Raw genomic sequence first — 23,464 nt, 5'->3', positions numbered from 1 at the left:
GACCGTCCAGTGCCCGCCCCCAGCAACACACTTCCTCCATCAAGGCCACACCTCCTAATCCTTCTCAAGTGGTACCACTCCCCAGTGACCAAGCATCCAAGCTTATGAACCTATAGGGATTATTTATTTATTTATTTATTTATTAAACTTTTTTTTTCCATTCATTTTACTTACTGAGTACAGTTTCCCCTCCCTCCTCTCCTCCCATCCTCCCTCACTTCCCATTTACCCCTTTCCCCATCCACTCCTCTTCCATCTCCATATAGGGGCCATTCAAACCACCAGACTCATATTTTTAAAAAAATGGAAAATATAGAAGAAATGAAAAAAATCCTAGACACAAATGACCTACCAAAATTGAGAATATTTAAATAGCATAAACTGATCCATAACAAATAAGGAAATTGATGCAGAAATAAAAAGGCTTCCCCCCCAAAAAAAAAATCCCAGGAGCAAAAGAGACTCTGTCAAATTCTACCAAACCTTTAAAGAGTGGACTCCAAGGCTCCTCAAACTGCCACATAAAATAGAAAGAGGAGAAACACGCATTGCCAAACTCCTTCTGCGAGCACAGTGTTATCCCAACCCCAAAACTGGCAAAGAAAGAACACCATAAAGCATCTGTCTCTCATCTGTTAAGAACTCTGTTCATTTCCATGCTCTATTTTTTTTTCTACTTTTAACTGGGTTATTTCCCCCATGTTTGGTTTTCAGTCCTTTGTATATTCTAGATGCTAATCCTCTGTCAGATGTACAGGTGGTAAAGCCTTCTCCTGTTCTGCAGACTGCCTCTTCACCCTGATGCTGTAGATACGGCTCTGTATAAATATAATGCTGATTGGCCAGTATCTAGGCAGGAAGTATAGGTGGGACAAGCAGAGAAGAGAATGTTGGAAAGTGGAAGGCTGAGGCAGAGAGACACTGCCAGCCACTGCCACGAAAAGCGAGATGTAAAGTACTGGTAAGCCACAAGCCACTTGGCAAGTTATGATTAATAGAAATGGGTTGATTTAAGATATAAGAACAGTTAGCAAGAAGCCTGCCATGGCCATTCAGTGTATAAGTAATATAAGTCTCTGTGTGTTTACTTGGTTGGGTTTGAGCAGCTGCAGGACTGGCAGGTGAGAGAGATTTGTCCTGACTGTGGGCCAGGCAGGAAAACTCTAGCTACACCCTGATGATGACGTCCTTCACTACACAGAGTGCTTTAGTTTCATTGGGCCCATTTATCAATTATTGATCTTCATGTCTGTGCTACCAGTATGCTGTTGAGTGTCTTTCCTGTGCCAGTGAGTTCTGGTGTGGTCCATACTTTCTCCTCTATCAGAGTCAGGATATTGGGTCTTCTATTGATGCTCTTAATCTGTTTGGAGTTCATTTTTTTTTTTTTTTTGGTTTTTCGAGACAGGGTTTCTCTGTGTAGCTTTGCGCCTTTCCTGGAGCTCATTTGGTAGCCCAGGCTGGCCTCGAACTCACAGAGATCCGCCTGGCTCTGCCTCCCGAGTGCTGGGATTAAAGGCGTGCGCCACCAACGCCCGGCTTGGAGTTCATTTTTGTACAAAGGAAGAAATAAGGATCTAATTTCATTCTTCTACATGTTGCTATCCAATTGGACCAGCACCATTTATTGAAGTTGCTATCTTTTTTTCCAGTGTGTCTTGTTGGACTCATTGTTAAGCATCAAGTGGTGATAGGAGTGTGGACTTACATGTGGGTAGGTCCTTAACTCTAGTCCATTGACCAATGTGTCTGTCTTTATTCCAGTACAATGCTGTTTTTATTGCTATAGCTCCTTACTGTAATTTTAAATACAGGATGATGATACTTCCAGTGTTTTTGGTTTGTTTATTTAGGATTATTTTGGCTATCCTGGCTCTCTATTGCTTCCATGGAAAATTTAAGATTATTTTTTCAACTTCTGTGAAGCTTTGAATTGGAATTTTGACAGGTATTGCACTAAATCAGTAAACAGTTTTTGGTAGGATGGACATTTTCACAATATTAGTCCTATCAGTCCATAAGTCTTTGCCATCATCTGTTATCTTCTTCAATTTCTGTTTTCTGGAACCTTACTACTATAGAAGCTCCATAAAATATAAACATGCCCATGTGTCTTAGTTAGGGTTTCTATTGTTGTGAAGAGACACCATGACCATGGGAACTCTTATAAAGGAAAACATGTAATGGGTGGCTTGCTTACAGTTCAGGGGTCCAGTCCACTATTATCATGATGGGACATGGTGGCATGCAAGCAGACATGGTGCTGGAGAAGGAACTGAGGGAGGGGAAGTAGGTACATCTTGATCTGCAAGCAACAGGCAGAGAATGAGTTACTGGGCGTGGCTCAAGCATATATGAGACCTCAAAGCCCGCCTCTACAGTAACACACTTCCTCCAACAAGGCCACACCCACTCCAACAAAGCCACACCTCCTAAGAGTGCCATGCCCTATGAGCTTATGGGGACTAATTACATTCAAACTCCACACCATATTAAGAGATTAAGTGGAATTACAGTATAACGGGTGACAATGCCCCTACTAGACACCACAAACTAACAAATAAAAATCCCAGTGCCAAGAACGTACTACCTCCTATGGAGTTGTTGGTCAGGGACTTCCCCAAACATTACAGGCTATTGCCAGTATTTTTGTTAGCTCTCCAGAATTTGGTAGGAAGACTCTATCTCAGAAGACACCACATAACTTGAGTCATGGAACCTGGATAAATCAAGCTTGTACGTACCTGGAAGCTTCATCCCTACTAGCTAGCTTTCACAGTGCTAGAAGGTGCTGTGTACATCACTGGAGGAAAAAATTAATCATCAATCTCACCAGCTATGAACTCTTCAAGCTACAAAACACACCCATGGGAGTGATCATCAAACAAATGTCATGGGAGTAATCTACCACTTTTTTTCTTTAAATGTACTGTCTTAGTTAGGGTTTTATTACTGTGAAGAGACACTGTGACCATGGCAACTCTTATAAAGGAAAACATTTAACCAGGGGTGGCTTACTGTTCAGAGGTTCAGTCCATTATCATCATGGTGGGAAGCACAGTTGGTGTACAGGCAGAACTGTGCTGGAGAGGTAGCCGAGGTTCACATCTGGATCCACAGGCAGCAGGAAGAGAATGAACCCCAGAAGGCCTGCTAGAGGTTCTGAAACATCAAAGCCTGCCCCAAGTGGCACATTTCCTCCAACAAGGCCACACCTCACAACAGTGCCAGTCCCTATAAGCCTATGGAGCCATTTTCATTCAAAGTACCACACTTACCTTTTTCGATATTTTTATTATGTTTTAAATTAAAATAAAATTGTATCGCTTCCCCCTTTCCTTTTCTACTGCCAGGCACTCTCAGCTCTCCTCCCCCAAACCCTTCCTATATCCATTCCTCCCTCTCACGTTAGACAGCCTCTTTTTCTTTGACATAAGTATTCAAAATATATATAACTACAACTTGATGAGTGTGTGTGTGTGTGTGTGTGTGTGTGTGTGTGTGTGTGTGTGTGGTTTCTGGGCTGACCTTCTGCTTTGGACAACCAGTAAGGGAGTGGATCCCTGGGAGAAGCTAATTCTCCTTCTCCCAGCTGTCATTAGTTGCCAGGTAGTTCTTTGTCTAGCGGTGTGGCCCCACGAGATTTTTCCCCCTTCGTTGTTAACGTGTTTATTTAAATCACCATTGTTCTGTTCTTGCTTATGCAAGGAGAGACTGGTTCAAGCAAACTTCCTAGTACTCTGGTTCTTGCGATCTTTCCACCCCCAATTCTCCGTGTTCCCTGAGCCATAGATGCAATAGTTGAGGTGTAGACAGATCTGTTGGGACTGAAATCCCCATAACCTGTTGATCTCTGCGTGGTCTCCGGTTGCTGGAGAGAGAGGCTCCCTTGAGGAGGGTTGGTAGCTGCTCTTTCCTGTGGGCGGAAGGAGGAGATTCCCAATGTAGTAAGGGCTATGCTGGTCCAGCGGAGAGGCAGCAGCAAATCTTTTTTAAGGTAACATGATCTCACTAGCCCTGTAAAGCTGGCTAGGTTTCCAGTACCAGGCACGATTTCCCCCCTGTCGAGTAGGCTTTAAATCCAATTAGAGATCTGTTGGTTGCCACTGACATATGAGTGCCACTTACTTGTACCTTTATGTGTATCTTGTCATGCTGGTAATTGTCATAGTTCATGGAGACTGCAGCTGAGCAGGACTGTGGAACTGCCTTTCTCCACTGACCACTTACACGGTATATTCTGGAATCGTGGAAGCTAGACCACAGGAAAGAGGATTTCAGGTCAGATCCAGCTCAAATCATCTGAGTCCTGTGGTAAGGGCAGTGTTCTCAGCATTAGGAGGCACTCAACTTCTGAGAAGCAACCAAGGGTTACATCAAGAATCAATACTACAGCCAGGCGGTGGTGGCGCACGCCTTTAATCCCAGCACTCGGGAGGCAGAGCCAGGTGGATCTCTATGAGTTCGAGGCCAGCCTGGTCTACAAAGCGAGTTCCAGGAAAGGCAAAAAGCTACATAGAGAAACCCTGTCTCGAAAAAGAAAAAAAAAAAAAAAAAGAATCATTATTGCTTTGGGAGTCATATTGGGTACTGGGACTTTTGTTAGTCTATTGTCCTTGTGGGGAGCACTGTCAGTCCAAGTGGCTTAACTTCCTTTAAGGGGTGTGTGTGTGTGTGTGTGTGTACCTAGTCCTCCCTCTCTCCTCCCCAGTTAGAGCCCCAATTTGAAACTTGCTGCAGGAAAACATAGGCAGTACTCTACAAGACACAGGTATAGGAAAGGACTTTCTGAACAGGACTCCGCTTACCATGGAATAAAGGGACAGTACTTGAGGGAAGGGGACCAGCAAGGTGGGCATGAGAGATGTGGGAGGGCATAAGAGCAAAGTATATTGGCATATAGGTATGGAAATGTCATCATGAAACCCATTACTTTGTATGATAACCTTTAAAATAATTTAATTGCCTCTAAGACTGCTTAGGGGGCAAAGGTAGAATTTCTAAAATGTAATTGCCTCTGAGAAAACAGTTATGTGTAAGCTTTTTTTACACATACCTGTAAAGCTATAAAATAAACAAACATCAGAAGCACAGAGGCTGGAGAGGCAGCTCACAACTGTCTACAACTCCAACCCCAGGGGATCCTGATGCCCTCTTCTGGCCTCCACAGGCACCGGGCATGAGTGTGGAGCACAGACATCCATGCAGACAAAACACCCATACACATAAAGTGAAAATTAAAACGATAAATTAAAAAATAAATTAAGAACTTCATGGGACACTCAAAATAACACAGGGCATATAACATACATCTACATAACTCCCAAAAGGCTGTCATATCAAATTCAGGAAAATCACTAAGGGATCAATTATTCATAAAAGAGACATTCAGATGGAAATAAAAGGCGGCTGGCCACAAACAAACCCATTTAGCTGGAAGGAAAGTTGAAAAGCAGGGTGGAAGGAACAGACTCCTGATGTCCTCATCCTCTGACTCGAGACTGACCTCAGGCATGTCAGAGGAACCAATGGTTTAATAGCTCCTGAGAGAAGGGATGTGAGCAGGCTAGAATCAGCTCTCAAGACCTCTCAGTGCCTCATGTCTACGTGGCTAGTGTTAGGGGGTGCAGGAGTACACTCAAGTCCTCCCCTTGGGGCTGTGGACGTGGCTCATCCAGTAAAAGCGGGCAAACCTGCTGGTCTGAGTTCAATCCCTGGAGCCCACATAAGGTGGGAAGACAGAACTGACCCCACAGAGTTGTCCTCTGACTCCCAGATGTGCTCCATGACATGCTACCCGGCGATTTGAGGAAGCATTGCTTTTTGTTTGCTGTTTGTTTGAGACAGGGTCTCATACAGCCCAGTGTCTTAGCTAGGGTTTCCATTGCTGTGATAAAACACCATGATCAAAAACAACTCAGGGAGGAAACAGTTTACTTCAGCCCACACTTCCACAGCACTGTTCATCACTGAAGGAAGTCGGGGCAGGAACTCAAACAGGGCAGGAACCTAGAGGCAGGAACTGAAGCAGAGGCCATGAAAGAGTGCTGCTTTCTGGCTGGCCCTTCACAGATTGTTCAGCCTGCTTTCTTTGAGTACCCAGGACTGCCAGGCCAGGGGTGGCACCACCCATAGTGGGCTGGGCCTTCCTACGTAAATCATCAATCAAGAAAATGCCTCCCAGGATTCCCCTCAAGCCAATCTGGTGGAGGCACTTTGCACTTGAGTTTTCCTCTTCTCAAATGACTCTAGCTTGTGTTGAAAGGACCAAGCAGATACCATAACAGGCTGTTCAGTCTTCTCTCAGAGATCAGGCCTCAGTTTCAGTTTCCTGAGACTTAAGCAAGCAGTTTCTGGGAGGGCCATGAACAAAGGACATAGTCCTTGCAGTAGCTCCCTTTCTGCACGTACTCTGACTGTTCAAGGTTCAGCCAGTTGTTTACTGTCTGGGACCCCTCACCAACTTAGAGCTATGTACATGGGTCAATATGAATGTGTGGGGCCAGCCAGCCTCCATGGCAGCTCAAGGACAGAGCCTGGGACTTGTCCAGGACTGCCCAAAAATGATAACTGTAACCTCCAACCAGTAAATTCAAAGGTTACTCACCCTTATCCAATCATATGATGCCAAGGCTTGTACCACCCTGCTTGCAGTTTTTCCATTTAAAAACCCCTCACCCTGAGAGCTCAGGGCCATCCTCCTCCACCCTCTGTGGATGTTGGACACAGACCAAGCCCGAGCTTGCTTGTTATCAATAAACCCCTGTGTGTTTTGCATCGGATATTGGCTCTGTGGAGGTCTTGCTTGGGGGTCTCGTGATGCTGCCACAACAGTGTCAAGTTGGTATACAAACTAGCCAGTAGAACCAAGCTGATTTTGAACTCTTGATCCTCCTGCCTCCACCTCCCCAAGTGCAGAAATTACAGACATACATCACCACCCCAGATGTTATCTGGTATTTGTTTTTTGTGCATATTCTTCAAACACCTGTGAAATCCATCTTTCCCTATTGTGCTAAGTCTCCCTGAGCTCCTGGCTTCTGAAGGTGGGGTATGTTTTTAAACCTCACATTGTGATTTCCATTGCCAGCTGTTCCAATCCCACCAGTATTGTGTTTGCTGTGTTAGGACAATGTCATTAGGTGCATCCACATCGTGTGTGTGTGTGTGTGTGTGTGTGTGTGTGTGTGTGTGTGTGTGCATGTAAGTCTAATTTTAAGTCAACTTGACACAAACTAGAGTTATCTGGAAAGAGGGAACCTCAGTTGAAAAAAAATGCCTCCATAAGATCCAGCTGTAGGGCATTTTCTTAATTAGTGAAACGGGTGGGGGAGGGCCCAGCCTGTTGTAGGTAGTACCAACACCCCCACCCCTGGACTGTTGGTTCTGGGTTCTATAAGAAAGCAGACTAGCCGGGCGGTGGTGGCACACGCCTTTAATCCCAGCACTTGGGAGGCAGAGGCAGGCGGATCTCTGTGAGTTCGAGGCCAGCCTGGACTACAAAGTGAGTTCCAGGAAAAGCACAAAACTACACAGAGAAACCCTGTCTCAAAAAACCAAAACAAAAAAAGAAAAGAAAGCAGACTTTGTAAGCCATGATGAGCAAGCCAGTAAGTAGCTCCCCTCCATGGCCTCTGCATCAGCTCCTGCCTCCAGATTCCTGCCCTGTTTGAGTTCTTGTCCTGACTTCCTTTGATGATGAACAGTGATGAGGAAGCATAGGCCAAATGAATCCTTTCCCCACCAAATTTTTTTTTTTTTTGGTCGTGGTGTTTCGTGGTAGCAACAGTAACTCTAAGACAATAGGGCATGAGTGTTTTGCTTGCATCTGTTTATGTGCACTTTGTGCATGCAGTGCCCACAGAAGCCAGAAGCCAGCAATGGGTCTGTGGAACTGGAGTTTAGAGACAGCTGTGAGTCACCACGTGGACACTGGGAACCAAGCCCTAGTCCTCTGCTAAGCCCTCTTTCCAGCCCAAGGCTGCTGTGGGATGTTCTGTATGTCCTGTGGGAGCCCTTCTTGGGTTCTTTGTGGCGTTACCCAGCAGGTCCGCTTAGAGGATGATTAGGACCATGGGCCTGAGTGCAGGTGTCTGAGATGGTCTGCACTTGGCTGTGCTGGGGGATGGTCTGTATGTCAAGTTGTTCTGATTGATCAATAAATAAAACCTGATCGGCTGTGGCTAGGCAGGAAGTATAGGCAGGACTAACAGAGAGGAGAAATAAAAGGACAGGAAGGCAGAAGGACTGACTGCCAGATGCCGCCATGACCAGCAGCATGTGAAGATGCCGGTGGGCCACCAGCCACGTGGCAAGGTATAGATTTATGGAAATGGTTAATTTAAGATAAAAGAACAGTTAGCAAGAAGCCTGCCACGGCCATACAGTTTGTAAGCAATATAAGTCTCTGTGTTTGCTTGGTTGGGTCTGAGCGGCTGTGGGACTGGCGGGTGACAAAGATTTGTCCCTGTGGGCAAGGCGGAAAACTCTAGCGACACAAGGCCCACTCTCTTCAGATAAAAATACAGCCTTTCTTCTCCATCCACCTTCATCAAGTGTGAGAGAATTAGCACTGAGGCTGGAAGGAAGGGTAAGGAAGCCCATGCCACAGAGCAAAACATACAACTGAGAGGGAGGCCTATGTCCAGGAAATTGCTTAGTCTGAAACTGACCCTCTTCTCTCTGAGGAGTGCTAGCGGTCACTCCTGTGCTCCAAATGTTACTCATGAACTGTTGGTTATTAGTTTTCCAGCAGGCAGAGCGGAAAACGCAAGGGTAAAAAAATAGAGTTAATGACCCTCCTTGCTTCCTGTTCTGTGCCTCTTTCATCTGAAGTGCTGTGTTCTGAGATGGAACGCCTCACTTTCTCTCCGTGGACACATGCAGCTCCAGCATCCTTTCCTGTGTTTGCATGTAACCACAAAGAGCTTAATGAAAAATATCCGGCATCCTGAATTCTGGGAGGTAAAATGGAACAGGGAGCTGGAGAGATGGCTCAGGGGATCCTACGCCCTCTTCTGGCCCCCATGGGCACTGCACACACGGTACACATACATACATGCAAGCAAAACACCTATACACATGAAATAAGATAAACCAATCTAAAAACATCTTTTAAGTAGAGCAGTATCAAAAATGAGTTATTAAACCTGTCATCCCAGAGCTTGGGAGGTGGAAACAGGGGGTCAGGAGTTTAATGCCATCCTTGGCTATGTAGTAGATTTGAAAACAATGTGAGGCTACTTGAGATCCTATCTCAAAAAATAAAAACCAGGGGCTGGAGTGATGACTCAGCAGTGAAGAGCACTGACTGCTCTTCCAGAGGACCTGGGTTCAATTCCCAGCACCCACATGGCAGCTCATAACTGTCTTTAACTCCAGTTCCAGGGGATCCAACACCTTACACAGACAAACATGCAGGCAAAACACCAATGCACATGAAATAAATTTAAAAATAAAAATAAAAACCAAAACCAAACAAACAGTAAAGTCAGTAAAACACAGACACCTTTAAATATAGCTCTTTCTATAAAAGCCTTTAAGCCCTTAGTCTTCCTAGATTTATATAAATTTTGCAGAAAAAACTGAAATACTATTTTTCCAGGTTAAAGTGTCTCACTCTTGAATTCTCAAACTTTAGATTTCCTACGCCCTCCCTACTGTTCCTTCTCTGTTTCTAGTCTATCCCACTGTCTCTAAGTATGATCTGAGGGTAATGCACCAAAAGATGTCTTTAGGGACTATGGAGCGGCTCAGTGATTAAGAGTGAGCAGTCTGAGCAGTCATGAAGACCTGAGTTCAAATCCCCAGCACTCATGTGAAGAAAGCCAGGCGAGGCCGCATACATGTGCCTGTAACCCCAGCTTTGGGGACCGAGGACAGGCAGATTCTGGGAGCACAGTGGCCAGCCAGCCTAGTGGAAACATTAATCTTTGAGTTCGGTCAGAGATCCTGTCTCAAGAGAATAAGGTAGAGATTAACAGAGGAGGAGGCCCCACACATCCCACACTCTCCTCTGGTCTGTATGCACTCAAACACACATGCACACACAGCACATGCAGGAACACACACACACACACACACACACACACACACACACACACACACACGCGTGTCTGGTCAGCCACCAGTGGCCTCCACATTAGCATCTGAGTAATCATCCTTTTCCTCATTTCCTTCTCCCCAGACAAGCTAAGCTCTGCACAGGCTCTCACAATTCCCTTTTCATGTGTTATTACATGAAAAGTTTCTATATCCATCCTACTACAGAGATACCTGTTCATCCGTGTTCATTGCTGCTCTAGTCACAATTAGCCAGAAACAGAAGCAGCTTAAATGTCCATCAGTGGGTGAAGGGAAGAAAATACAGTACATTTACACAATGGAGCATTAGTCAGCTGTTAGGAAAAACAAAACTGTGAGATTTTCAGATAAATGAGTAGAGTTGGAAACAATCATTTTGGGTGTCGTAACTCGGCTCAGAAAGATAAAAGTGGATGTTAGCTTTGAATTTTCCAATATGTATGATTCATTTGGAATACCCATTGAGATGAGGAGATAACTAAGGGGTCGTGGTGAGGGGAGCTTTCAAGAGACGGGAGATAGAATGCAGTGATCTAATGGGTTAAAGGAAAACAACGGAACAGGAAGGGTTAAACTGGGTAGGGGATGGGAGGGTGACACAGAGGAGGAAAACAGAAAGAGATAACTAACACTAAAGGCTTTTTTAAAAAGTCCTATGGAAACTTACCGTTGTAGAAACCTAAAATGTAAACATACCCACACTAATAGTTCAAATGGTGTCACACTGTAACAGGGTGACAACGCCCCGGCTGGACACCACAAACTAACAAAAAGCCCAGTTCTCCTGGCCAGTGGTGGTGCACACCTTTGATCCCAGCACTCTGGAGACAGAGGCAGGAAGATTTCTCTGAGTTCAAGGCCAGCCTGGTCCACAGAGAGAGTTCCAGGACAGCCAAGGCTACACAGAGAAAACCTTTCTCGAAAAACAAACAAACAGAAAAAAAACAAAACAAAACAAGCCCAGTTCCAAGAATGCATTACCTCAGTTACCTCTTAGGGAGCTGTTGATCAGTGAGGTCCCCAAACATTCCAGGCAATTGCCAGTACTTTTGTGAGTCCTCCAGAACTCGGTGGTTAAGACTTGAGTCACGCAACCTGGACAAATCAAGTTTGTACTCACATGGAACATTCATCTCTGCTGGTTAGCTTTCATAAGGCTGGAAGATGCTATGCCCACCACTGATGAAGAGAATTAATCATCAATCTTGCTCGCCTATGACCCCTACAAGCTACAATAGAGACCAGTCTGGCAAGACACACCCATGGAAGCAGTATTGGCACAGATGTCATGGGAGTAACCAATCACTTTCTGATTTGATTTAAGGCCTGCTCCACAAGATAGAACCCAGAGCCGGCACCATTATCAAGACCAAGAACCTTTGGCTGGACAGATCATGGGCTATAGAGGAGAACCTATCATTCTGCTAAATGTATGTAGCATCCAACTGACTCCTAATGGCTTATTGTTAGACACATAGGTTAGTGCATCCCTCAAGCCTCATCTGAGAAGCCTCTTTTTTGCAGGAGACGGAGATTAACACAGAGACCCACAACTGGCCAAGGTGCAGAGAGTAAAAGACCGTAAAATATTCAGCCATAAATGAGACATTTATATCACAATGCCTCTTCCCACAGCTTAGAGATCATTTTGAAAAGGGAGCAGTAAGACTATAAGAGCCAGAGATGGTGGATAACTAAAAAAAAAAAAAAAAAAAAAAAAAAAAAAAAAAAAAGTTTTCAGATGTCCCAGTACCTGCATGAGCTCAAACCAGACCAAAGCATGGAGAGAGGAGACAGGCTGGAAGTCCTGCTCCCAGAAGAGGGTTGGTAATTGATAGCTCCTAAGACAGAGAGAATCCAGAGAGTCCATTTCCTTTAAAGGCATGGCCTCTGGTAGGTCAACCATTCTTCAGTGGAAGGCCACATATCCAAGAATATATGGGTAGCACAAATTTGACCTGGTGGGTTTGAAAGGAAACAAACTTGATGGGTTTGAAAGGAAACAAACTATGATACAAAGTTAGGTGGGGTAGGAAAAGGTGGTGGATCTTGGAGGAACTGGGGGAGAGGAGTGAATAAGATAAAAAAAATAGGTTTTATGGAATTCTCAAAGAAACAATAAAAAGGGATTTTAAATTTAAAAAGGATACAGATTATTTCAAATGATCACTTTGGGTTGCTATTGCAACTAATATGGATGGCTATTACCTTGGTGTGGCCTCTGTCTAAAATAACAAAAGGAAGCTGCCACTCCCCAAAGAAAGATAGCCGAAGTCCACTCCCTTGACCAGAACCCAAAGTCTCCAGGTCTCAGATCCAAAGTCTTACAGTTCTGTGTGAATCCTGATTTTCAAAAAACAAAAACAAGCAAACAAAAAAAAACCTTAGACGTAGGCAGTAGTTAGTTAGACTAAACAGAAAATATTACCATCCAACCACACACTCCAAAGAGCACACTGGAGACTGTTCTTTCCACTTACAGCATGCGAGCGAGCGAGGAAGTCCAGGCAGCTGTACTTTGCTTTCAGATGCTGAGTTCCCATGGGTTTTCACACTTTCTCTTCCACTGCTGCCCGCCTCCAGCTAGTTCTGGGGATAATCTGAAGGTTTTGCCCTAGAGTGACCCGAATCTTCATTTCTGACATGAAAAGGTGGGCTGGAACCATCATTCCCATTCTTATATCCCGGCTTCCATGCTTCTGCTAATCTCTACTTGATATAATGGCCCAATTGAGTGCTTCATGGAACCTTGTTACATCCTTTATTTTTTTTGCTCTTACACAAGGCCAGTCACGACAGGCAAAACTGTGACCTCTTTTTGGTTTAACTGTATAAGCAGGCGTCACTCTCACATCTCAATTCAGTGAAGTCATTTTGGCCTTCTTAGTGGAAGTAAGTAACTACATACAAGAAATACTAACCGAATGCAGGTGGGATATCCCTAATCCTCTCCAGAGGACCAGGGTAGATTCCCAGCACCACACGGCCGGCCGCTCACGACTATCCATAACTCCAGCGTTCCAGTGCCCTCTACCAGCCTCTGCGGTCACCAAGCACACAAGCCAATAGTTTGTGAGTCACAATACTAGGAAATGGAACAGCCTATGTCAGTGAACAGAGAAAAAGATGAAGAAAAGGTAGTGGGGGGGCAGGTTACATGCTTGTATCCAGCACTTGGGAGGCAGCCGCAGGAGGGTCTCTGTGAAGTCAAGGCTAGAGAGTTCCAGGGCAGCTGGGGCTATGTAAAGAGACCCTGTCTCCAAAAGGAGGGAAGGAAGGGAGGGAGGGAAGGAGGGAGGGAGGGAGGGAGGGAGGGAGGGAGGGAGGGAGGGAGGGAGGGAGGGGGAAGAGAAGGAATGGAGGGAAGGAAGGGAAGGAAAGCTAGTACATGTACACAGCAGAGTTTCATCCAGCCATTAAAAAAAGAGAGAGAGAGAGAGAGAGAGAGAGAGAGAGAGAGAGAGAGAGAGAGAGAGAGAGATCAGGACATTTGCAGGAAAATTGATGGGAAGTGCAAGTTATTATCTCAAGCAACGAACCCCAGACTCAGAAACACAAATACCACATGGCTTTTCTCAGAGCAGACAAGCTCTAGACATGTGCATACATGTACGAGCAGGAATAGGCCATGAGACTTGTGGGGGAAAGATGACCTCAGGGAGAGTTTTAATAAGGATAATGGAGAGTAATGAAATCCATGTGACATGAAGGCAAGAGGGGGTGGGAGTAGAAGGGAGCCAAGGGAAGTGGGGGCAGGAAACTAAGGGGCAACAAAAGCAGCTATGAAAACTCTATAGCGAAACCCATTGTTTATGTCCTAATTTTTAAAATAATGAGAATGCCGATGGCCTGAGTTCTAAGCAGCTGTAACCCCTAGATGAAGAGAAAGAGGTGGGGTTCATCCTTAGGGCTCTGTCAAACATGGTCTTTCAAACTCCATGGCTGGGTACCCAAGTACTTACTGTCCTGCTCACTACACTGATTCTGGATACACCAGTGCCCTGTCCAGGCCCTAGGGAAATTAAATTCAAATATGGGTTCAACTTCTCAGAGAAGGGGAGGCTCCGCCTCCAGGACATAACATTTCAGCGTAGCCGGTCTCCATCCGCCGTCAGGAACACCATGGAAGCCCAAGGGATGCGCCTTGCCCTGCGGCTCCTCACATTTTCCCTGCTCATGCAGATGATTTCTAGTGATTTACATTTTAAAGGACTCAGAAAACAACTGTGTGAAAGTGGGCATCTTGGAGGTAAGCAAAAATGAACATTTGAACTGGAGGAAGTGAAGGAGAAAGAAATCCAGGTAATCCGGATGGTATTGCTGATGACCAGCCAAACCCTCCTCTGACATCAAACTCCAGGGGTCTAGGCCTTCGGATTATGTTGAGTTCCCGCTAGAGGTTGGAGAAAGAGGAAGACAGAAAAATAAAACCAATTCAAGTCTCTCCCAGAGAGTTTCAGTGACAAAAAAAAAGATTGAGAATCATAAAAATTGAATTAATATTAGGGTATCTGAGAAATTCTCCCTCTCTCTCTCTCTCTGTGTGTGTGTGTGTGTGTGTATGTGTGTGTGTCTGTGTGTGTCTGTGAGTGTCTGTGTGTGTGGTATGAGTTTCGTTTCTGTTCAATACATCTTCATAGAACCACTGTGTTAAATTCCTTGAATTCAGAGGGGCCAAGACCATCATCAGCACTCCCATGCCACGTATTTAATTTGCTTTTCATTTGAATTCTGATGGGCACTTTGGGAAAGTCAGAGCAGAGACAGGGAATCCCCAGTGGTGGAGAGGACTGTAACTGGACTTCATTAAGAGCAACACTAACTTTCTTTGTCTCCAACATGGTCACCATGGCGCCTGCTGGAATCTACTTCTACACTATCAGGGAAAACCGGTGAGTCTAGGTGGGTGACCGAAGGGAGACAGGGTGAGAGAGGACACTAGAGACCTGGAGGAGGGGAGGGTCTGCCGGACTTGGCAGCAGAAACCAAGCCTTCGGGAGTAGAGATGCCAGGTGGAAAGACTTTTTAACATCTATGTTTGTGTGCCCGGGTGATGAGCGGGAAGGGACTAAAGGAAGGGTTCCGAATGATGAGTGCCAACAGACACCAAGTGAGATGTTCACTTCCAGAACCAAGGAAGTATGTCGAGATTCGGGAAGCGGGATGCTTAAAGTGAATAAGGAATACTAGGGAAGGTGGAGGGTGTGGTCCTTTTCCAAGTATCCTCTATCACGCCGGCCCAGGCTCCAGACAGCTCAGGCTTACTGTCCTGTATCACATAGAGAGCATGCTCAAGGCATTATAACTTGCTACCCAGTGATAAAATCAGATTTATAAGGCGGGGTTGGGGCGGGGGGAGCTTTCGTAGTCCATAAAGAAAAGAGTGATGATTCTTTTAGTAAGAGGCTCTGAACCTGGGCTTCTTATCGACAGCAATATGCAACCACCCTGTCAAGAAGGGAACCTGTAACTTGGCTGTGTTCAGATACTACTTCAACAAGATAACATCCTTATGTGAGCCTTTCGTCTTCTCTGGCTGTGGGGGCAACAGGAACAACTTTAAAAGTAAATACCTCTGCGAGTTCTACTGCGTTTTTAAACAGGTAAGCCCCTGGGGCCTCACCCCACCATTAATGATGCTGGATGGCTGGGATCACAGTTTTACAAGCGACACTTAAAAAGAAACAAGGGGAAGCCGGGCGGTAGTGGCGCACGCCTTTAATCCCAGTACTCCTGGGAGGCACAGGCAGGTGGGTCTCTGTGAGTTCGAGGCCAGCCTGGTCTACAGAGTGAGATCCAGGACAGGCTCCAAAGCTACACAGAGAAACCCTGTCTCGAAAAACCGAATAATTGAGGGAAAATGAGCAAGGACCCAAGCAATTCCTTCCAGATGCAAACAAGTCGGTGTTAAATGCCAGTGCCCGGTATTGTTTTCCAGCTGAAAAGCCCAGCCGGCCATGGTGGCTCACTTGTGTAATCCAACATTCAGGAATCTGAGGCAGGAAGATCATCAATAGTTTGACACTAGCCTGGGCTATGTAGTGAGTTCCAAGTCAACTTGGGTTACATTTTTTAAAAAATCATAAAACTAGAAAGAGAAGGTAAGGGATGAATCTGGGAGGAATTGGAGGAGGGGACAAATAGCATTAAAACATGTTATATGAAACTCTCAAAGAGCTAGTAAAAAGTTTTTTTTAATAAAGAGGTCAGGGAAAAAAAAGAAATTTAAAGCCCAAAGCAGCTGATACCTTGCTTTTCACTTGGAAGGACATGGATGCAGAGGTCCCAACTCTCCACCCAGCATCTCACTACTGTGGCAATGAATGGCCTGGGTCTTTGAGACCCTCATAGGTTGCTATTTGGTGGTTGTTTAAAAAAAAAAAAAGCTAAGGGACTGTCAGGGGGATAGGAAGACCCCAGTCACAGTACAATGCCTGTCATGACTGTCTAAACAGAGAGCTCACACTCCAAAGCAGAGGGGCTGGTTGACCAATCTGCATATTCCCACAACCCAGCATTACACCTGTTTATGGATTGTTTCTAGATAGAACATTAGCAATAGACAGCTATGGAATTTGGGTGATACCTTAAGAACCACTTGAATGGGTCCTTTTAGCTATACTGATGATGATAATAATCACAAATTTTATTTATTAACAGAAGGACTAATCCAAAACCAGCCAGTCAATCAGTAGGCAAAAGCAAACAGAGGATGAGAAAAACGATGCTGAAACCGTGCCGAGTGAATAAAGTTGAAATCTCTGACAACATTTAGAATTCAAAACTCTTGTTCATTTCCTTGCCTAGTCAATCCTCCCCACTTGTTAGCTGTATACAATTTTAATTGAGTATTTGCTGAACTTCAGCCACATTATGAATTCATGTATCACTTCTATCCAAGATGCTTCTGATATAAACTATATATGACCCCCTACAGGCACCAGCCCACTTCCTTTCATGAGTCAATCACTGTGGCATCCTTTTTCTTTGCTCTCCAGCTGACTTTGTTTCTGAATTTCATTGCGGGTCAAAATAATTGTCATCCAGTTCTCGAATACTCCACAAATCAACTGGCCATCCACCTTCAAGCATGTTCATGTTCTAGGGAAGCATCTGTGGTGTTAGGATCCTGCTAGGGGTCTTTTGTCTTACATCTTCAGGGGGTGCTGGTGACTACTTATGCACCTTAAAAAAGCCAGATGCAGACCCCACATGCTCTCTCTGCTCTTTCTCTGTTCCCTGCTCTGCTCTGCTCCCCCCCCCCCACCATCTTTCTCTCTCTCCAGGCCTGGCTCTCCTCTCTCCTATCCCCTCCTTCCTCCCAATAAAGCTCTCTGTAACTCTGGTAGTCGTGGCCATGGCTCATGACTTTTCCGCTAGTAACCACCACCACCACCAGCACCACCACCAGCACCACCACCAGCACCACCACCAGCACCACCACCAGCACCACCACCAGCACCACCACCAGCACCAGCACCAGCACCACCACCACCACCACCACCAGCAGCAGCACCACCACCACCAGCACCACCACCACCAGCACCACCGTTTATCTTTCCTCTGGCATCCCAGTGGCACTATAGAAGTCACAACTTTGCAGCTGGGAGCTCCAAGTCTTGAGCTGTCACAGTATGGAGGGCCACTAACCTCTGCTCTGATTATTTAAATTCTTGTCAACAATGGGGCCTCACAAAGGAATCTATACATGAACCAGTACCCTAGTGCCCATAATGAAGAGCTATGCTCCCAAATGAGTCAGCTTCCAGTGATTCCAGCTCAGTCTGAATGCCAGCAACCACAGGCCCTATAAGGGTGCACCTTTGGGAAACCCTTGAGAAGTGGCAGAAACCATAGATTAGAGCCTTAGCACTCACTCCATCTCCCAAGGGACCACTACAACACAGGGGTGGTGCGGGCAAAGGAAACAAGAAGGTTCTAGTAGCCTCTAAGAACTGGGTCCAAATCTCTAAGACCAGTATCCCAAACCATGCTGTGTTCAAATAAAATTTTGTTCTCAGGCCTGACACCATGGAGTTGATTTACCTGGTACCCATTTATGGGATTGTGGAACGTTTTTCTCTCTCTGATCATAATAAGATTATACTAAACAAGGCTCATAGAGACTGAGTGATATTCACAGACCCTGTATGGGTTGAGCTAGGTCCTCTGCATATATATTATAGTTTTGTAACATGGTGTTCTTGTTACTCCTAACGGCAAGGGAGGGAGTGTCTCTGACTTTTCCCTGCTCTTGGGACCCTTTTCCTCCTACTGGGTTGCCTCATCCAGCCTTGATATGAGGGGCTTGTGCCTAATCTTATTGTAATTTGTTATGCCATGTCCATGTTTGGTTGATATCCCTGGGAGGCACCATCTTGGCTAAGGTCAAAACAGATAGGTCATACGACCTCACCGCCATCTTTACTAAGGGCAGCATGGGCGGTAGTGGGAGACTCAGCGGGGGGCCTTCCCACTTCGGAGAGGTAGCGGGCGGTTTTGTTAAGCAGGCAGTATCATTGCTGCAGTTTATTCCTCTGCTGCAGCTAATGTGGGTGGAGCTCAGAGAGGTAGCAGGGAGTTCAAGTATGAGTCTGCTGCTGCTTTTCAGATGTCCCATCCCTACTCCAGTTCAGGAGACTTTCTCACCCATCTATTTCTGAGGATGGCATTTTATACCCGGGCGAGGAGGGAGGGGGCAGGGGGACCCCAGAGGGTACCCCACGAGCACGGGGATACATGCTGGTTTGCTGGTTGGTGAGAGAGGGAGACAGAGCGGGGTTGTAAGGGAGAGAGAGAGGGGAGTCCAAGGGTATGAAGCAGAAGGGGAGAGAGAGAGAAATGGGTGGAGTTTTTCCCTTAAGAATAGGCTTCTGCCGGGCGTTGGTGGCGCACGCCTTTAATCCCAGCACTCGGGAGGCGGAGGCAGGCGGATCTCTGTGAGTTCGAGGCCAGCCTGGGCTACCAAGTGAGCTCCAGGAAAGGCGCAAAGCTACACAGAGAAACCCTGTCTCGAAAAACCAAAAAAAAAAAAAAAAAAGAATAGGCTTCTACGTCAGGGCACAGGGTGGCGCCAAGGGGCAGGGTCAGAATATTAACAGCTTCCCAGAAGATTTCACCTCAGTGATGCTGGTCTTTGCTTAATCAACACTTGATTTCTTAGCTCCAGCTGACCAGGAATATCAAGTATCCCAGTGCTACAAGCCGCAAAAATATACAAAGCAGGATTTCAGCTGATTATGACAAAGCTAATACCTGGAAGAAGCCAAGGGCCTTCCAGAGGTCAAGCTGAGGCTCAAGGAGCCTTGGTGATATTTGGCTTTTGATTATCAGCCGTTTCCTGCTATGAGTTTCTTGTGTGCTATTGTAGCTTTTCCATCATTTATTGGGCACCATTTCCCCTCTACTAAAGGAATATTTAGATAACCTTGTGCGCTGACAGCTATGCACAGCCAGAACCCCAGTTCAAGCCTCTCTGTAATTATCAGCAGCAGCAGCATCCGGTCAGGTCCATCCCCAGACGGAGGAAAGTACCTTATCAGAGATACCTCTGTACTCTCTAAGAACAGACTTAAGCATCCAGGCTACCTGTTTGAGAAGGTCTGGTGGATATGCCAATTTAGCTTAACTTTCTCCTTTCCCAAATCTTACCTCTAGTTCCAGATCTCCCTTTAACTATCACCAGAGGCATCTACCTGTACACAGGTTGCCTAGCGACCGAGCACACCTTCCCCCACCCTGCAGAAAAATGGCAGATAGCTTGAACAGATAGGAGCCACAGGAAAAAAGGCAGTTTTATTTTCTCCCATTGACCTAGCAACTTATAGAGTCCTCTTCTTAAAAATTACCCAAATTTAGCCTTTAGTTAATTCATTTCCCCATTAGTCACTTCCCTTTTGGGTTGCAAATGATAATTAACAATTACTGCCCCTCTATGTGATTCTTATCACCCCTCCGTTTGACCCTGGAAGCCTGGCTTTGCACTGCCAAGGGATTACTGCCTGTAAGTGTGTGTATATACCGGGACTTCCAGGGCACGGAGGAAGAGGAAGATTTGGGAGAATAAATAACTAGACTAAGAGCTCGGTGTGCTGAGACTCTATTTCCCGAAAACAGTCCTCACCGTTTGTAGTTCTCTCTCCTGAGCCCCTGGGATGTATAATATTAAGGCTGGTCCCTCTAATATTATATAAGATCCCAGCAAAGCAAAATTTTGCTTTAGTAGTTCTGGTATCTTGTTAATCACAGCTGATTCTTCAGCCCCAGCTAACCAAAACCACAGAAATTTTTGTTTGTTTGTTTGTTTGTTTGTTTTTCAAGACAGGGTTTCTCTGTGTAGTTTTGGTGCCTGTCCTGGATCTCACTATGTAGACCAGGCTGGCCTCGAACTCACAGAGATCCACCTGCCTCTGCCTCCCAAGTACTGGGATTAAAGGTATGCACCACCACGGCCTGGCTGAACCACAGAATCTTAACTCAAAATAACAAATGGCCCTGACAGTCTTTAAAATCCCCTCTGAAACTTCACAAGTCAGGCCTCCATCCTCTGCACTGCTCTCAATATTCTTATCTTCCAAGTTCCCACAGAATATTCCACTGAGCTCTTAGCACTCAATGGCTCTTCTAGCCCAAAGTTCCAAAGTCCTTCCACAATCCTCCCCAAAATATGGTCAGGTCTGTTACAGCAATACCCTGCTATCTTGATACCAACTTGTCTTAGTTAGGGTTTCAATTACTGTGAAGAAATGATGAATTACGATGATCAAAAAGCAGGTTGGGGAGGAAAGGATTTATTTAACTTGAACATTGCTGTTCATCACTAAAGAAAGTCAGGACAGGAACTCAAACAGGGCAGGATCCTAGAGGCAAGAACTGACACAGAGGCCATGGAGGGGTGCTGCTTACTGGCCTGCTTCCCATAGCTTGCTCAGTGTGATGGAATTCCTAGCCACTCCCCCACGACCACACATGCACTGGCAAGATGATTAGTCACCCCAGGGCCTTACATCCTATGTAATCAGTGCAATGCATGATCACATAATCTATGTGCATGTGCAGGGGAATCCATAAAAGTGGGTCCCACATACCCCTTCCCCCCTCTTCCTGCACAATCATTCCCCATAGGCCTAAGCACCTACTTCTGTTCCCTCCCCCTAATAAACTCTTATGGTGGGTTTTGTTGTACCTCGTGGCTTTTCTTGCAAGGTAAACAGCGCCACTTAATAAACAGCACAGCGTGCTTTCTTACAGAACCCAGAACCACCAGTTCAGAGGTGGCACCACCTACCATTGCCTGGGCCGTTCCCCATTGATCACAAATTGAGAAAATGCCTTACAGCTGGATCTCATGGAGGCATTTCCTCAACTGAGGCTCCTTCCTGTAGCGTGAATTCTAATTGGTCTTAATAATAAAAACCCGGAGTCAGATATCAGGGTAGATGCTGAAAGATCAGAAAGGCAAGGAAGCAAGTCACAGCCACACTTCTTACCTCACCAGCTCCTCAGCCAGAAAAAGAGCTGACCCCTGTCTCCATCCAGCATGATCACTTCCTCTCTCCACCCAGCCATACCCCTCCCTGTCTCCACCTCCCTAGTGCTGGGATTAAAGGTGTGAGATCCAAGTGCTGGAATCAAAGGTGTGTGCCACCACTGCCTGGCTCTACTTCTCTTTTAGACTGGATCAATCTTGTGTAGCCCAGGGTGGCCTTGAACTCCTGATCTTCTTGCTTCTTCCTCCCAAGTGCTGGGTTTAAAGGTGTGTGCCACCACTGCCTTGCTTCTGTGGTTGTCTAGTGGCTAGCTCTGCACTCTGATCTTCAGTCAAGCTTTATTTGCTAAAGCACAAACAAAATATCACCACACCTTCCTTTCTGATAATTCTAGCTTGTAACAAGTTGACACACAAAACCAGCCAGGACAGGCCACAGGTGTGGTTAAATGTCACATAACACACAGGACAGATGTACACAAATAATTACCCAAAACAAAATAGTAATAAGACTAGGGAGCTGACTCAATGGTCAGAAGCACATGTTGCTCTTCCAGAGGATCCCAGTTCAGGTCCCAGCATACATATATGCACACACACATACACACATACACATATATATACACACATACACATATACACATATACACACACACACATACACACATACATACATACATACATATACACAGGTAAATAATAAAATCTTAAAACATGGTAATAAGACCAAGGTTGAGAAACCCTCCATTAACATGGCTTCAGGTGGCAGCACAGATCCTGGACATCCTCAGGGCCTTCGATGGTAACATGGGCCACAGATATTAACCCAACACAGTTGATGGCTTCCGGCGCGGTGGTCTGGGGGCGTAAAGCAAGTAAGGAGAGGAGTAAAGAGAAGTAGAACATGATTATCACAGCATGGCGGCAGGCAGGCAGGCCTGGCACTGGAGAAGCAGCTGAGAGTTTACCTCTGATCCCAAGCAGGAGGCAGGGAGAGCTAACTAGGAATGAGGCAGCTTCTGAAACCTCAAGCCCATCCCCAATGACACACTTCCTTGAACAAGACCACACCTCCTAATCTTTCCTAAGCAGTTCCACCAACTCGGGAGCAAACATTCAAACATACAAGCCTATGGAGGCCGCGCTCATTCAAACCACCACATTCCGCTCCTTGGCCCCCATAGGCCTGTGGCCATATCATAATGCAAAATGCACTTGGTCTAACTTCAAAAGTTCCTATAGTCAGCCTCCCCAGGGTTTCAAAGTCCAATGTCTCTTTTGAGACTCAAGGCAATCTCCTAATTGTAACCCCTGTGAGGTCAAAGGGCAAATTACACACTTCTAAACATACAGGGATAGGAAACAATCATTAGCATTCTAAAAGAGAAGAAAGGGAGAATAGTGAGGAAATGCTGGGCCAAAGCAAGACTGATCCAGCAAGACAAACTCCAAATGGTCTGGGCTACCCAGTAGCTGTAGGGACAAGCTTATATGGCTCAGTGGGAGAGGGCTGCACATGTGCACAGGTGTCTGCAGGTATGCTCACTTGTGCACATGGACATGGAGGCTACTCTCCACTGCATTCCTTTGAGGCAGGGTCTCTCCCTGAGCCTAAAGTTCAAATGTTTCATCTAGGCTAGCAGCCAACAAGCCCTAGCAGCCCTCCTGCCTCTACCTCCCACAGCAGAGGGATATTACAGTGCAGGTGCACTGGAGAGCGTACCTCTCTTGTTACATGAGTTATAGAACATGAACTCAGGTCCTGTGGTTGTTCAGCAAACACTCCTAAGCACTGAGATGTCTCTCTAGCCCCTGTTTGGCTCTCTGTTGTTGCTGGATTATTTTTTCTTGTTGTTACTTACTGCCATTGAGACAGTCTCTGCTTCAAACTTC

At 45.8% G+C, this 23,464-nt stretch overlaps 1 protein-coding gene across 1 annotated transcript; it reads left to right on the top strand.

The window, feature by feature from the left end:
• Positions 1-13,500: 13,500 nt before the first annotated feature.
• Positions 13,501-16,849, top strand: Spint4 (serine peptidase inhibitor, Kunitz type 4). The gene is made up of 3 exons (XM_076568745.1): positions 13,501-14,332; positions 15,517-15,686; positions 16,744-16,849. Exons 1-3 carry the CDS (start codon positions 14,005-14,007, stop codon positions 16,750-16,752), a joined length of 507 nt encoding a protein of 168 aa, XP_076424860.1. The 5' UTR covers positions 13,501-14,004; the 3' UTR covers positions 16,753-16,849.
• Positions 16,850-23,464: the final 6,615 nt, after the last annotated feature.

Source organism: Peromyscus maniculatus, chromosome 4, assembly GCF_049852395.1.
Source record: "Peromyscus maniculatus bairdii isolate BWxNUB_F1_BW_parent chromosome 4, HU_Pman_BW_mat_3.1, whole genome shotgun sequence".
Taxonomy (NCBI): Eukaryota; Metazoa; Chordata; class Mammalia; order Rodentia; family Cricetidae; genus Peromyscus; species Peromyscus maniculatus.
The sequence above is the reverse complement of the archived record's forward strand: the minus strand, read 5'-3'. Positions and strand labels throughout refer to the sequence as shown.